Source organism: Pezoporus wallicus, unplaced genomic scaffold, assembly GCF_028554395.1.
Source record: "Pezoporus wallicus isolate ANWC-B61680 ecotype Strahan unplaced genomic scaffold, APGP_CSIRO_Pwel_v1 scaffold_6362, whole genome shotgun sequence".
Lineage (NCBI taxonomy): Eukaryota > Metazoa > Chordata > Aves > Psittaciformes > Psittacidae > Pezoporus > Pezoporus wallicus.
In genome coordinates, this window is record NW_026637663.1 from 1,156,420 (window position 1) to 1,173,188 (window position 16,769).

The 16,769-nt window shown below is 36.6% G+C and overlaps 1 protein-coding gene across 3 annotated transcripts in view; it reads right to left on the bottom strand.

Annotated features, from left to right (window-relative positions):
* Positions 1-16,769, bottom strand: part of ADGB (androglobin) — a 112,279-nt gene that overhangs the window by 45,986 nt on the left and 49,524 nt on the right. For all 3 annotated transcript variants that reach the window (XM_057406847.1, XM_057406846.1, XM_057406848.1), the window contains exons 15-20: positions 12,885-13,050; positions 10,316-10,379; positions 8,554-8,656; positions 7,353-7,494; positions 5,089-5,203; positions 3,485-3,652 (exon numbers count right to left, since the gene is read on the bottom strand). In XM_057406847.1, coding sequence (XP_057262830.1) covers positions 3,485-3,652; positions 5,089-5,203; positions 7,353-7,494; positions 8,554-8,656; positions 10,316-10,379; positions 12,885-13,050 — 758 coding nt within the window. The remainder of the gene's footprint in view (positions 1-3,484; positions 3,653-5,088; positions 5,204-7,352; positions 7,495-8,553; positions 8,657-10,315; positions 10,380-12,884; positions 13,051-16,769) is intronic.

Sequence of the window (16,769 nt, forward strand, 5' to 3'; positions counted from 1 at the left end):
GAAAAATAGTCCCAACTGTAGAACTATAATACTTCAAGACAGCAATCAAGAGAAAACCAGTTTCATGCCCAGCTTATTAAATACAGGACTGATTCTGCAGCGTAAGTTTTTATTATCCAAAAATATCTTAGTTTTTGTGAAGTGAGTTGATAAGACTCATACCAGAGCACAGAAGAACACACTATAATCACCATCATGACACTAGCATACTAATTAAAGGTTTCAGAACAGAGACCATTAGTTTCTACAGAGAAAAGTAGAAATATATTGATGGTCAAGAGGGGGAAGATTTCTTGTCCTGCTTATATGACTAAACAGATGGCTCTATTTTTATTCTGTATATGTTTATGATCTTTAAAGAGCAGAAAACCAGTGTCTTTGATTCTTCCAATAGATGGAAATTTTAGAGTACGTTTTTCAGACCTTGTTTCGTAATTTGAATTAAAGAACAGTAACAAATTACTGGAAAGACAATTTTTGTCTTTAATTGTCCTTCTTTTGGATTTTTCTGCTTTTGGAAATGTTTTCTCATGAATTACATTTTTTAATATTTATTTTGACAGACTTAAGAATAGCAAAGAAAATATGTACTTTAGTATATTCTTGTGTCCAGAATAATTTTCACTGTTTGTAGTAGATAGGTAATTTCAATATTCTTATTCTTGAATCTCTGCCGGCTCAATGCCTCTCATTTATCTAATTTATGGGGTTTTTTTTAATTTTTTGTAACTATACTTAGTCTTCTTAGAGATGGAGAGAGGAAGAGATATGTATATTCACGCCTACTGAATTTATCATAATATCCCTAAGTTTTACACATATTTCATATGAGCACATACATTTAAAATCTGTATTTTCATAGAATGATTTGGGTTGGAAGGGAACTTAAAGATCATCTAGTTCCAACCATCCTGCAGTGGATCCTGTTGCTCCAACAGCTTCAACTCCTTCTTATGTTGAGGACACCAGAACTGTACACAATACTTCAAGTGAGGTCTCATGAGAGCGGAGTAGAGGGACGATCACATCCTTCAACCTACTGGTCATGCTTCTTTTGATGCAGCCCAGGATACGGTTGGCTTTCTGGGCTGTGAGCTCACACTGCTGGCTCATGTTAAGTTTCCCATTGATCAACACCCCTAAGTCCTCTGTAGGTCTGCTCTGAACCTCTTTTCTAGCCACCTGTAGCTGTGCATACGATTGCACTGACCCAGGTGTAGGGGGCATTGGCCCACCTCACAAGCGTGTCAAGGTCCCTCTGGATCCCATCCCTTCCCTCCAGAGTATCAACCAAACCACACAGCTTGGTGTCATTGGCAAACTTGTTGAGAGCACACTCAATCCCACCATCCATGTCACAGTATCACAGTATCACAGTATGCTAGAGATTGGAAGGGACCTCGAAAGATCATCTAGTCCAATCCCCCTGCCGCAGCAGGAACACCTAGATAATGTTACACAGGAATGCGTCCAGGCGGGTTTTGAATGTCTCCAGGGAAGGAGATTCCACAACCTCCCTGGGCAGCCTGTTCCAGTGTTCCATCACCCTCACTGAGAAGAAGTTTCTTCTCAAGTTTAAGTGGAACCTCTTGTGTTCCAGTTTGTACCCATTACCCCTTGTCCTATCATTGTTTGCCACCAAGTAGAGCCTGGCTCCATCCTCGTGACACTCCCCCTTTATATATTTATAGACACTTATAAGGTCACCCCTCAGTCTCCTCTTCTCCAAACTATAGAGACCCAGCTCCCTCAGTCTTTCCTCATAAGGGACATGCTCCACTCCCTTAATCATCTTTGTTGCCCTGCGCTGGACTCTCTCCAGCAGCTCCCTGTCCTTCTTGAACTGAGGGGCCCAGAACTGGACACAATATTCCAGATGCGGTCTCACCAGGGCAGAGTAGAGGGGAAGGAGGACCTCTCTCGACCTACTAACCACCCCCTTCTAATACACCCCAGGATGCCATTGGCCTTCTTAGCCACAAGGGCACAGTGTTGGCTCATGGTCATCCTGTCGTCCACTAGGACCCCCAGGTCCGTCTCCCCTACACTGCTCTCTAATGTCAGCGATGAAGATGTTGAACAAGACTGGTCCCAACACCGATCCCTGAGGGACACCACTCGTTATTGGTCTCCAGCCGGACATTGAGCCATTGACAACTCTGCATGTGGCCATCCAGCCAGTTCTTTAACCACTGAGTGCTCCATCTATCAAATTGATGTCTCTCCTATTTAGAGATATGGATGTCATGCGGGACAGTGTCAAATGCTTTGCATAAGTCTGGGTAGATGACATCAGCTGCTCTGACCCTGTCCATCAGTTCTGTAGCTCCATCACAGAAGGCCACCAAATTGGTCAGGCAGGATTTCCCCTTAGTGAAGCCATGCTGGCTGTCACCAACCACCCTGTTGTTTTTCATGTGTCTTAGCATGCCTTCCAGGAGAATCTACTCCAAGATTTTGCCAGGCACAAAGGTGAGACTGACTGGTCTGTCTGTACTTCCCTGGGTCTTCCTTCTTTCCTATTCCCCTCCTTGAAAATGGGTGTTATATTTCCCTTTTTCCAGTTGTCGGGAACTTCACCTGACTGCCATGATTTTTCAAATATGAAGGATAGTGGATCAGCAAATTCATTCTCCAGCTCCTTCAGGACATGTGGATGAATTTTATCAGGTCACATGGACTTGTGTACATTCAGGTTTTTAAGATGGTCTCGAACCTGATCCTTTTCTACAGTGGGCCTAAGGTCTTCATTCTCACAGTCCCTGCAATCTGCCTTCGAAGTCTTGGGCAGTGTGGTCTGAGCACTTGCTGGTGAAGACTGAGGCAAAGAAATCATTGAGAACCTCAGCCTTCTCCAAATCCAGGGTAGCCAGTTCTCCTGATAGCTTCTGGAGTCTACATTATCCCTAGTCTGTCTTTTGTTTGCTACATACCTATAGAAGCCCTTTCTGTTACCTTTCACATTCCTTCTCAGATTTAATTCTAACTGGGCCTTAGCTTTCCTGACCTGGTCCCTAGCTTTCCAGACAGCATCCTAGGCTCCCAGGCAGCATCTTCCCAGGCTGCTTGTGCTTGCTTCCACCTTTTATAAGCTTTTTTTTTTCCCTTCCAAGTTTCCTCAGCAGCTCCTTATCCATCCATGGAGGCCTCCTGGCCCTCCTGCTACACTTCCTTCCAGTTGGGATGCAACACTCCTGAGCTTGGAGCAGGCAATCCTGGAATACCAACCAGCAGTCTTAGGCCAGCCTGCCCTCTAGGGCTATATCACATGGAAAAAGTCTGCTCACTTGAAGTACAGGGCAGTGAGCTTGCTGCATGCCATTCTGTCCTGAGGATCTCAAACTTAATAAAGAATGCCACATTTGGAGCACACAGGAGATCCTTTTTTAAAAGCATAGCCCTTTGTTTGAAGAGGATAACAACAATGTTAAGCTGTAATGCTGCTTCTGTAGCCTTCAGATATGTATTTATTAAAATTGTTCACCTTGAAGTGCTCTTCAGCCATTCCAGTACCATGGATGCTAGGAGGACAGTGAGTTAGTTCTAACTCCTTCAAGGATTTAGAAAGCTCAGGCTTAGTGCTGAAATTATTTATCACATTTCCAATAGCCTTCAGGATAGCTGTTGCCTGTTCTATAAACCGGTAGCTCTCCTGGAGAGAATAAAACCAGCCATTGTTAGAAAATTGCTTTAAGGCTGTGACAGCATACAAGCATTTTTTCTGTGATGAAGTACTTAAGTAATGCAATTGTTATTAAATTTTTAAACAATAAAAATCAATTGGGTCTCTGGTATTCAAAAGCATAAAAAAATTTCACGGACTTTAGCTATTGAAATAAAAACATTATAACACTATAACAGGCACTGTAACATATACCTGCTAAGGATTTTATTTTTTCCTGTATCATTAGCCCTAAGACACTCAATAAAAACCAAAATGCATATAGACACTTTTTACTGCAGTGATAAGAAGAGTCTTATTAGCTGAAATATGCAGCACCTCTTCTATTATAAGAGGACAGACCCGTATTTGTATCCCACTGAAAACAATGTCCAAACAGATGCTGCCTAAGACACCATTAATCTTCATCAGGATTTCTGTGCAAGAATGTGGACACTTCCCTGATACTCTACAGAAAAATTGCTTTCAAAAAGTGCAGAGTAGACCTGAAGATAAAGTTCTGCGTTATTGTCTTGATGAGGAATAGCTTTTCATTCACAACCTGAAGACAAGGGGATAGTACAGCCAGAAGATGTTTTTAATGTCCCAACTTAATATATTTAAACTTCTTTGCTGCAATAAATTTGCACAAGCTGCTTTAATGTCCTATTATTAGGACTCTGAATCTACACTGCTATGTAAATTTGTGTAACACTCACCTTTCAAACTAGGTTTGCACAACTGTGCTCTAGAAGCTACACTCTTCTTCCTCTGAGTGCCCATGACATATACTTGGGCCTACTGCTTGCCATAGAAATCTTGAAAATATGGATGACAGTGATATCTGTCTGGATTGTAGGCAACAAAGAACAAAAGCTATAGTAATTACTCCCCTGGGCCTCTCAGCTAGGAAAAAAAGTCTGAAGCAATAGTTCATTTTAGATACAAAAGCTGCTATGGCACGCAGTGAGTAATATGTGATCTCATGGGACAAAACAAACTATACTGCTGTGACAGTTTATTTTCCTAGGTGGGTATTTTTTTATTATTAATTAATAACTGTACAAGTATTTTAATACTTTTACCACATGCCTCAAAAAGAGAGCTTATACGCTACCTCTGACTTGTATTTCATGTAAAAGAGTACTTCTAACGTTCCATTTTATGCTGCTGTTCAATGTAACCGGAATACTACCCAATACTTACTTACATATTTCTATAAGACAGTTGTTGCAATAACCATCTCAGTGCCCACTGTACTGTAAAACACATTACTTTTATGTGCTCACCCATTTCATACTGAAATTAATAGTATAACATTAAAATATAGCAACTATAAATGAAGATCAAAGAGTACTTCACTTTAAAACTAAATAATAGTCAAAAATACCATTATCAAAATGCTTGACTAGTCTGGTCATGCATACCTTTTCAAGACACGGTATCACAGTATCCTCTTCTCCAAACACACATGGCACCATGCTACACAGATGAATATGGTGCCCTATGGGAGAACTTACTGTGAAGAGCAATATGTGTCGCCTACATTCCAGCAAAAACAAACAGAAAAACAAACATAAAGAACCTTAATTAAAAAAAAAAAAAAATCATCACAGCACTTCTTAAGCTTTTATTTTCATACATTTGGTAAAAATGAAATCCTTTCCTAGATGTCTGGCTCTTCAAATCCTGCTTTTCTAACTCTCTGTTCCTCGAGGACCTCCAAACATCACAGTAGGTATGCAAGCAGAGAAGACACTATTATTTTATTTTTAGTTTATTAGTTCAGGGTTTATTTGTATTTTCTTTAGAAAAATAGGTAGCTTCACTATTTCAGATGGATACAAAAATCAAAGATTTTTTGGTCAGGATTATAGTTAGCCGTACTTAAAAATGTATCTACTTTTAGAAAGCTTAAAGAAGTGTTCTGGTCATACATTACTTACATTAGATCATAATTCCCATGTTTGCATTGATAAAGCCAGGAAAAATTAATGCATAATCGTGTCAGGCTAGATGAACACTACCTTTATGGACCATTTTATGTAGCAACTGTGGACCAAACCACACAACTGTTAACTCCTAATGTAGCAAGCAACAGAAATTCAGTATGTCTTACTGCAATACACTCAGCTCAATCTTGTTTGCCTGCTCATATCCTGTAATGGATTCCAATCATAAAAGAAACCATTCCTAACTATAGTTATACAACACTGGGAATTCATGCTTTTCTTTCCGGTGAACAATGTCCTGCAGTCCCAGTAAAACACTTGAGGAGCTTGCTGATATCAAAAAGTGAAGCTCCATGGTCTTTGTCAGAACAGTATTTAGCTGGTCACAGCTTCAAACTGTTAACCAGAGATCCAGCAGTAACAGGAAGAAAGGAGAGTTACCTCTCCCCACACACTCATGCTTTTAAAATTGCATCTTCTTGCAAGCAAAATTTGAAATGCCCCCTGGCCTCCAACAGACAGAGGGAAGAAAGTGCCTTCCCAGCTTAGCAAGTAATTTCTCATTTGGAATGAACTGGGGAAGCAGTCAACAAGCCCATTTGTCTCCCACACCTGCTGCCAATTAGAACTTTCTGAAAGCTGATGGCTCTGCCTGGAGTAGGAAGAATAAAAGGTGAGAAGCTCATCAATTTGAGCTACCTGTATCTCTGGTAGCTTTGAAATTTGCAGGTGCAAAAAAATATGCTTTGGTTTCCATACAGGACAGAGATAAGCAACTCTGGAAAATACACTAAGATAATACATGTAGTGGCAGAACTAATAAACAAATACAACGATAAATTTTCCACTTTTATTCTAAATAAAAACAAATAGAGAGTACTATTAAAGATCTCTGATTTAATATCAACCTGATACTATTGTGGTGTTTTCTTTCTATGACTTTTTATTTGAAACCTTACTTGATAAAAAAAAACCCATCATACATTTTTGTCTCATATCCTTGGGATTAAACTGGTGATTCTCTATTTTTGGAAAAGTAGAAGGGCTCAATGAATTAGTCAGAAACTTTATGCTTATGGCAGGATATGACAATGTCCTCTTCCTTGGTTTACTGGAAGCATTTCCAGAAACTAACAAATATCAAGGACTCTTGCCTTTTATCTATTTCTTTATTTAAACAAACAGTCAATGCTCTACACTGAATACTAGAGTTACATGCAAAAAGAAATAAATCGTATTAAGCGCTATGTGAACATGAAGTAAGATATGCAAACGTTCATGGATAACCTCAGAATTTCTCCTATTATGTTTCGTATACCTTGTTTCACAAAAAACTATGAAACCTCGTATGGTATCATCATGCTTTTACAGTTCCACTAAAAATCTTAATTCTTTAATTTTTGTTGGTACTCCAGGGAACATCTAAAAATAATTCTAGTTAGAAGCACTTTTAAGTAGAAACTTATATTTTAATCTAACTTTTAGCAAGTCAGTGTGATTTTTCTTGCTAAATGCTCATATTTAAGAGTAAAGAATTCAAAAATCTTTATAAAGCTTTTGGTAGTTACTTCAAACTCATAGAAAATTTGCAGTCTTACCAAATCCTAGCTATCAACCAGTTTGATATTCCAAAAACTTATGTTTTAGGAAATACAACCTTAATAACTGTATAAAGTAAAAAAAATCATCTCAAGCCTGAAGACTAAAACATTAGGACAGAAATGAAGCCTCACACATACCCAACAGGAAGATTTAACACAGTAGCTTTGGCTGCAGATGTATGCATCTTTAACAGAAGTTCTCCAGGAGTCAGGCATTTCCAAGAGAAACGTTCAATTGTCAGCACACCCTTTGAAATACTAGAAGATTCCTTTTTAGTACCTAGATTAAGAAAGAAAAAAATCCAAAAAAGCAAAACAAAACAAAAAACTCCCAAATAAAAGAAAAAACACCACCCCCCCCAACTGTGTGGGAATAACAGCAAAATTATGACAAATACACTTATGCAGAATATGTAACTACTTTACATTCACTGACATCTTCATTTAGGCTTTGATAACTCAGAGAAAAGAGACAGTCATTTAAAATGCACAGGTGGTACAGAATATGGCTTATTTGTACTATTTACTAGAAAATAATGGGTAAAAGAATGTCTCAGGAGGAAGTGTAAATCAGGCATCTTCCAAGACACTTAAGGCCACTCTAAAACTATATAAAAATCCATTCTGTCCATATGCAAAGGAAGCAAACAGCCATACAAAGCTTATATTTATATTATAGTTTAATTATTTTAATGGGATGGTCAGTTTGGTTTTTTTTACCTTTCCTGTGTTTCTATCTGCTCTACTCTAGATGCTCTAAGATTATGTTCATACCCAGCGTTTAAACATCTGAATAACTTACGCCAACTGTCACGACATGCATTACCTTTCCTGAATGCCATTCTATTATCTTCATAAAATACAAGTGATTTTTACTTAAATCATCCAAGCTATTGTATCTTCAAATAAGCCAGCTGTACAGTTAAGAGCTTAAAATAAACATACTTAAGTGCTTCAGTTCAAAAATCACTCAAAAAATAAACTTTCGTCATATTGCTGACTTTATTGCCTCTTGATCAGCTAAGGCATAAAGTAGCTTGCAAGAATGTTATCTGTAGGAACAGAAACCCTAGGAAACACAAGAAAATCCATACCACAAATACACTGATTAAAAGCTCACAAGTTGTAATAAACAGTGAAGGAAGTAAAAAAATAAAAAAAAAATCAGTTGTAATAAAAAGTAAAGTAATAAACATTCAAGAAAATATTCATCATCAATATGAAACAACCACAACTCTCAATCTGTGCCAAAATACATCACAGGCAAACACAACAGCACAGACATATTCATGAACGGGAAAACACAACATTAACATGCACTTTTCTGTGTTGAACTTACCTCCAGTACCATACCAGTGTACTAATGCAGAAAAACTAACCAGTATTTCAATGGGCATCAGACTGTCCACAAGTAAGTAATAGAGGACTCGGTCATCAGAAAACTGCGTAGAAAAACAGACATTTCTTCATCCTTCATTTTCACTGAATGCTGTCTGCCTGGCCTTATACGAAATAGGACTAAGATTTTGGATATTGTGACCCTACCTATGGTACAGGAAGTAAGTAATTAACTGTCATTACTTCCTATAATTTCAGATGTGTCATTTAAGCCCAGAGCCTCTTGCTGCACGTATAATAATATTCAGTTAAGAGACAGATAAAAGGAAAAAGTTTCTTGAATGACAATATTATCTACTTTTAATTTATATTCTTCATATGTACCTCAGTTTAGTAGTTCTTGTCAAACAACATTCAATAGAAGACCAAAAATCTTTTGTGCTGAAACTTTCTGAATCTAATTAATTACAGTAGCTTGAAAGAAGCACTCTTTTAATTTGTAACACATGACTAAGTCTGCCTGTTTTTTTTTCTTTACAAAAATACTATAGGCAGCATTTTTCACTCTTAACTTTAATACATAATTCCTACGCCAATATTAGAAGCTACAGAATGGTTCCCAGGAAGTCTTCAAAATTTGAAGGTCAGTGAGCTTCTTGGCTTCCAAACAGTTTTAAAACCTGTTTTTCTACATTCTCCAGAGTCATATCAATAAATTTTTGGATTTGATCCTAGAATACCACTACTATTATCTTCATAGCATAATATAAAAGTGCTCTTTTGTAAGTCTGGTACAGAATTCACCTAACAGTGCAAACACCTCATTTATATCAATGTAAAAAAAAAAAAAAATAGAATGGTTTTACAGCAAAGGGTTAGGGTTTTGGCACAATAGCACACACAGGGTTATGTAATTTTGATGCTGATTATGGCTTGTACAAGTTATTGTACAGTGACTGGGAAAATTTCTTGTGATGTGATTACAAATACAGAGAGGTGTGAAATTACAGGTATACTACAATTATGAATCATAATCCATGTAGTTAACCTTCTCAGTACAGGATTTTACATAAGTTCATTTTACATAAAGTTCATGCCTGGAGTTTGTGTTTCAGTACTCTGCAATTACACTTCAGTTACAGTATGAAACTACAGCGGGAACAGGATATTCAAGCATGCTGAATAACCTTCTGATAATATGAACTAATGGTAGGTTTAAAGAAATACAATAATTTCCATGTAACTAAGGGGTATTTCTAATCCTGGCAAGAGAATCTTTTAAATTGCTAAAGGTCTTAGCATGTAAAGAAAAAATGGAGGTCTCTGCTATAGAGACTCCCAGTTCTGATTTTAGGTGACAGGTAAAGATGAAGGAGAGCTGAAGGACAAATTCTGCAGCTGAATCATCATTACATTTAATTTAGTCTCTACACTGTTATAAGGTAGATTTAAATCAAGATAATGAGAGGATGGAGATCTGATCCACTGTAATCTATACTCTCACTAACAACTTTCATGACTAACATATTCAGTTTTTTATTATTGTGCAATAGCATTCCATAAAATTTTTTCTTGTCTTAAACACAGTTAAATACTCTAGATATTTGCCAGAAACCATTATCTTTGTATTGACTACAGTAATATTAATGCATTATTATTTTTCAGTAACAGCAGTTCTATGTGGTCTAATTCTGTTCATCATATATATATTAATTATGTAACACTGTTAAAAAAGCACATAAAAACTCAATACAGTCAAATACCTTAAAATCCGTCTTCAGATAGTTATAAGCATATGTATGTGGCTTGTGGAAAACATACAGCTTTCTAGGGAGAAAATGAAATCAGGATACTTGTAGGAAAATAACTTTAATATAAATGATCTATTTCAGGTAAATGTCTATTTCATTGCACAAGATACAAATTTTACTTTCATAAATCATACTCCCAGCTATTTTGCAAAAAAAATTTCGATGTTTTTAGTTTCATAAAAGATGAACACAATTCATTTCCAGAGAAAGCAGCTGACACTAATTTCTATGTTTGCTGCATTTCTACAGTTTTCCATTGGAGGTCAGGGCACTAATTTGTTCACTTTGGAGCTATAAATGGTAATAAGCTAATACTACACTAAAACTTCCATGCCTATCTGAAAATTATTGTAAAGCATCACTGTAAGGAAGAACACTTTTGTACAGTTTATTATTGTGTTTTTATAATTCTGCAGTGTTCGCACATCTTCAGAAAGCTCCTTAGATCCTGACAACAATTCTTTCTAACCCTGATTAAACCAAAGGCAATATAAATGACTTTAGCGAGAACTGACAGAATCAGATGTTAACTCCAAAGCTTTATGTAAAATAAAGGGTTTGAGTTCTCAGAAAATTCACAGGGATCCTTATCCATTGCTGACATATCAATTCCTACAACTCAAATTTTCCTGATTTCTTAAAGTTAATAGGAACTCTGGACATTCACCTTACTTTCACTGTGTCTGAGATGTAGACACATCAGACAAGAAAATGCTTTCAACAGAACTGACTGGTAAATGAAAATCTGAGGTGCCTAACTTCTTTTGAGTAATAAATTTTTCTAAGGTCAATCAAGATGTTTTATTAACAGCTACTTTATCAGTTTACTGTGAAAATAAGTAAATTCTCACCTATTTAGTGACAGGAACATCAAACTGACAAATGACCTTAATATTAGTGGTCTACAAAAGGTCAACAGTAGTGTAACATTTGGCTAACAAGTTAAAAAATAATATTTTACATTCTCTCTGTATGACATGTGAGCAAGACTTTGAAAGAAAATTACTTTGATTGTGATGTTTTTTTTCTGAAGGCCCTATCTTTCTGGACCTGGGGCTTCCTAAAAGTATTCAGGAAAACCCTAACAAGGTCTAAAGTGATCTATGATCTTTTACTCCTAAAGTTCCTGTAGTGCTGGCTGGCATATCCTAAAGTTCCTGTAGTGCTGGCTGGCATAAAAGTTAGACATTCTTCCTAATAAAGGGAACAGGGTTTAATATCTGCTCAAGAAAACTTGTGAAAATAAAAGCTTAAAAGAAGTCTCAGGTACAAATTCAAATGAAAAGAAAAAAAAAGGTGAAATTTTTTCCTCTGATGAAATTACTCTCCTCAGCAATGTCAGATTCTCTGAAGGATTTCTATTGCACAAGACTTCTTAAATCTGAAAGACAGTAACTTAAGGTATTAATGCTACAACTACACTAGCTTTTTTATTTTTGCTAAAGTATAAATGCCTCGGAATTACACTGAAAAGTAAGTACCTAGTTGATCAAGCTGAGCTATACTCATGGCAATACATGATTTCAACAAGATTTTTTGCCTTAGAATTGTGTTGTTCAGATGTAGGCATATCTGTCCAGTGGCTGATGGCTTGGGTATAGTCCTGGGCTCAGCTGTAACAGTTATTTTTCTCATTCCTGGTAGCTGGTGCAGGGCTGTGTTTTGGCTTTAGTCTGAGAACAATGCTGATAACACATCAGAGTTTTACCTGTTGCTGAGTAACGCTTAACCCCAAGCACAGTCTTTTCAGTCTCTCCTGCTCTGTCAGGGAGGAGGGGCACAGGAAGCCAGGACAGAGCAGACACAGGACACCTGACCCAAACGGGTATTCCATACCACAGCACGGTCATGCCCAGTATATAAAGTGGGGGGAGTTGCTCACAAGGCCCAGATCACTGCTCAGGTAGGGCTGGGTGTCTGTCAGTGGGTGGTGAGCAATTAAATTGTTCATCACTTGTGTTTATTGGTTTGTTTTCTTTCCTTTCCCTTTTTGTTTTTTATTCTCTCCCCTTGTTGTTTCCCTTATCATCATTAGTAGTAGTAGTGGCAGTTTTATATTATACTTTGCTTATTGAACTCTTCTTATCTCAGTCCATGGGGTTTACGTTCTTTTGATTCTTCTCCCCATCCTGCCAGGAGTAGGGGGGAAGAAGTGGGGAAGTAAGTGAGCAGCTGTGTGGTTCTGGCTCAGCTTAAACCATTACAGATATGTGAGCACCCTAATAGCTGCACACTCCACAGCCTCCCATCTTCCACTCACATTGGAGTCTAACATATGCTTTATGAAGCTGGTAGCTGTGTTCTTCCAAGACACAGTGTGGGTCTCCACCTACAGACTCACTGTCAACAAGGGACAATAAGTCTGTTCTGAAAAGAAGCTTTGGGACTACCCTGAGAGGCAGTACAGCTATGCAACAAAGATGTATTGAGAAGACACAGTTTTTATACAGTCACTTTTCGCATTTTACTACTGTTACACTGTTCATTTTATGGAATAAAACCCAAAACCTCTGTTCCTTACTGGAAACAAACACAGAAGTCTTCAAAACTCATCCAGATTTCCCTGGAAACAGAAGTCCTTTCTGACTCAGTTTCTTCCTTTGATTTATCCCCTGTCTGGATGTTCGTATTGGTATCAGCTCTTTCTAATTTCCGTTTTGCATCAAAACCGATATTCTCATTTAATTCTGCAGAGATAAGGAGACAAACAGAGCCAATACAGTGACAATATGCACATTAAAGTAGTATTGTTCTTCTATTGAAAAATTATCATAAATTACCAGGATATTTTCCATATGTCTCAGAGTTTAAAAATAAAAACTAACCCACTAACCTAAAAAGCTCAAAAGGTAACTGAAACAACTGTATAGATATTTGTTGTTTCCATCTGCAACTGCTTAAATATTCTGCCTCAATATACTATCGCATTTTAAACTGTGCACTAGAACCTTTAATATTAGCATGTTAGGTAAACATATATGAGAATTCTGCAAACCTAAACTCATCTGCATAAAGGAAAATGTAACCCCCTTGTTGAAAGGTCCTATTCAGTGAAAAGCTGATAGGGCAGTATCACAAAATTTTTACAACCAATAGAAAATAAAAAATGCACAGAATTGTGGGGGACACAAAGATCTACCCTTGCCTCTGGTACTTAAGATAATACTTCCTGCGATGCTAGTTTCACAAATCAGTCTACTTTTAAACAGAAATAGATTTGAACTGTATTACATGAATTTTCTTGCAGGAAAATCAGAACTACTGTCAGATTAATGCCAAAATATAAACACAGAAATGTAATCTAGACACATTTTGCAATCATTTAATAATTTTTGAAGTTGTGTTGTAATGTCACTTCCACTGCCTTTACTCTCTGAAATTCATACAAATAGTTTTTGAAGATGTTTAAACTGTCTGTCCCCCCCCCCAAGTTTTGAGAATAGCTCAAACCAGCTGAGAATATAAGAACAGAAAAACTCAAACATGAACAGCTATTAATTCAGGATGTTTGCTGAGGAAAAAGATGAAGTAATATCCAAACAGACAAGGTATAACAAATGAGAAAGCTAATTAGAAAGATACCTCATGTATATTGTGCTTTGTAATATTTCATTATCAGCAAGACACAGTGATGTGCTGGATAACTAATTTTAAGATACAGGTGGTTCTAACTTAGTTTGTAACAAGAACTGAAGAAAATGTAATGAAAGAAAATGTATCAAAGACCTTTTTCTCTTTCTTAAACTATGGAAAAATTGACTGAAAGCTATAAAATCTAGGGTTTTCTTGGATTTAAGTTAACATGGGTTTTAGGCCTCCAGTGAAATAAACACAGTGCTTGGCTTACAACTATGCACATCACAGGCAGGATGAAGAAGGGGCCACAGAATCACAGAATGGTTTGGGTTGGAAGGGGCCTCTGGAGATCATCTAGTCCAACTGCCCTGCTAAACCAGGTTCACCTATAGCCAGTTTTGAATGTCCCCAGGAAAAAAAAAGACTACACAACTTCTCTGGGTAGTCTGTTCCAATGCTCTGTCACCTTCAAAGTAAGGAAGCTCTTCCTCACATTTAGGTGGAACTTCCTGTGTTTCAGTTTGTGCCCATTGCCCCTTATCCCTGTCACTGGTCACCACCGAAAAGAGACTGGTCACCAGAGCAGAACTATGCCCAATGTCATCTTCATGTGCCTCAGTGTTGCTCTTCTTTGTTCATTCTGCACATGGGTATTATCAATATGGATCAATAGGGTCAGTAGATCTCTGCAGCCTTCAAATAGAAAATATGCTCCACCATATTTAACAGCCAATACATAAACATTTCTGTTGATTATGTATGCAGGCTGGGGTCAGAGGGAAGACACCTCTTCCAGGGCCGCTAAAGGAAAGCAAAACCAGTGTCAACAAAATGGCTGAAGTTTCCGCAAGCCTCTTTGAAGAAGTAATGAGGATCACGTGAGAATGTCATTAAAAAGCTATTTTATCCTTTTTGATCTATGCAGTTCAAAGACAGTGCTGTTCAGAGCTTCCGGATACAATTATAAGAGAAAAGCAAATCAAACTTCTAACTATTGTTTATGTTCTATGCAAGAAGTGCCATTTCCAGCTATATGAAAATGCAAACATTGAGTGATATAAGGAAGATATACTTTATGGAATAAAATTATAAATAAATTTGAAGCAAAACTTAAGAGCTGCTCAGTATAAAATAGTATTTTAAAACTGACATACAGAATTTAATTTTAGCAAATAATTTTCTGTAATTATTACATAATTAATTCCTTCAATAAATGCAAATCCTAATCAAACACACAGGGATATAAGCTTATTATAAAGTTAAACACTGCAGGGAGCCTCAGAAAAGGGAACAGCATATCTGAATTCAAGAATTTTATGCTACTTAGAACTCAAGCAACAAAGATTAATGTTACAGTCAAGCCCAAGAGGAAAAAGTAACTTGATGAATAAGGGAAAACATTGAAGTACAGAAGTAATAACAAAACATGAACTGTAAAAAAACCCAGAAGACAAATAAAACCAGATCAATAACTAAGAGCACAGAAGCATACAAACTAGAATAATTAATCCAAAAAGGAGAAAAGAGTAGCAAATGAGCACTGATTAGAACAGTTTATCACAAAAAAATAACTATTTCTATGGTAAGAAAATACTGTATTATAATAAAGCCCCCCAAATGATTAGAAAAAGTAATGTTCTTAACTGAGAAGATACAGTTAAGATAATTTAGCATCAAATTCTGTCTTTGCTTTTGGTAAATGCTCATCATTTTTCAAGCAGTGGCTCTTTACTGAGATGCTTAAATGGCAATCAAACTTTTGGGTAATAACATTTATTCAGTATCTGGATGATCTGTACCTGGCTCTTTATAGTCATGAGCTAGCTCTTTAGGAGAACACAATAAGAAACACATCAAAGAGTTTGCTAGCCAAGTAAATGAAAAAGCACAAGAAAACACTTCCTTGTAAAGAAAACTTTACAAATGGTTCAAAATTGAAGTAAGCTCCTTGTCTCAGTTTTCAGTAAGGAGGGATAGACAGGCTGGCTTACTGGACTAGAGATACAAACCCAGAAATTTTCTGGTTTATAGCAGAAATTGCAAGAACTTAACATGGCTCTGGACAAATACTGAAACAGCAAGATTTCTGTGAGGTAACAGGTAATCGTGAGAATAATGTGATATGAAAAGCAGCTTCCATCAGATCCAGTATCTGCACCAAGAGAAATTGCAAATCATAAAAAAGCACTTCATCTAGAAAATATAACTGCTTTCTTATAAAAACAACTCAGAGTAAGTATAAAGGAACAAATTTTCATTTTACAACAAGGCACAATCAAATTATATGGTTTAAGACAATTTTTTTGTTCTGGTATATAAAACATTTCATTGCATTTGGTGAACCTCAGCTGTGCCATATCTCAATGGACTTTAGCAGTCTCAGTAATTTAATAATATGTAAAAATTTTATTTTTTTATTTTTTATTTTTTAGCAAACATATTAGGACAGAGATTCCTAAACTGGAAGGTTGAAATATTGAAAAGCAATTATTTCTCCAGGAAAGGATTTGTTTATATGTGTGACTTTACTTTTAAAGTAGCACTATTCTCAATAGGAATGACTGTTCTCAATAGGAATGTTTCAAATCCTCTTCAAGTGAGCAGAAAGAACTTTCCTGACACCACACTATTCATATATTTAACTGTCTAATAACCTGTAACCAAACTCTGAAAATATAAAGTTATTAGCATTCACATGCTTTGCAAAATTTGAACAATTTTTAGCCATATTAAAAAGTGCATCAAAAACCTCCATACGCATGAATAAAACATTTTTAAAAAGATTTCTCCGTTTCTCTCAGTTTTGGATCATGATTCCTGCTCTCAGATA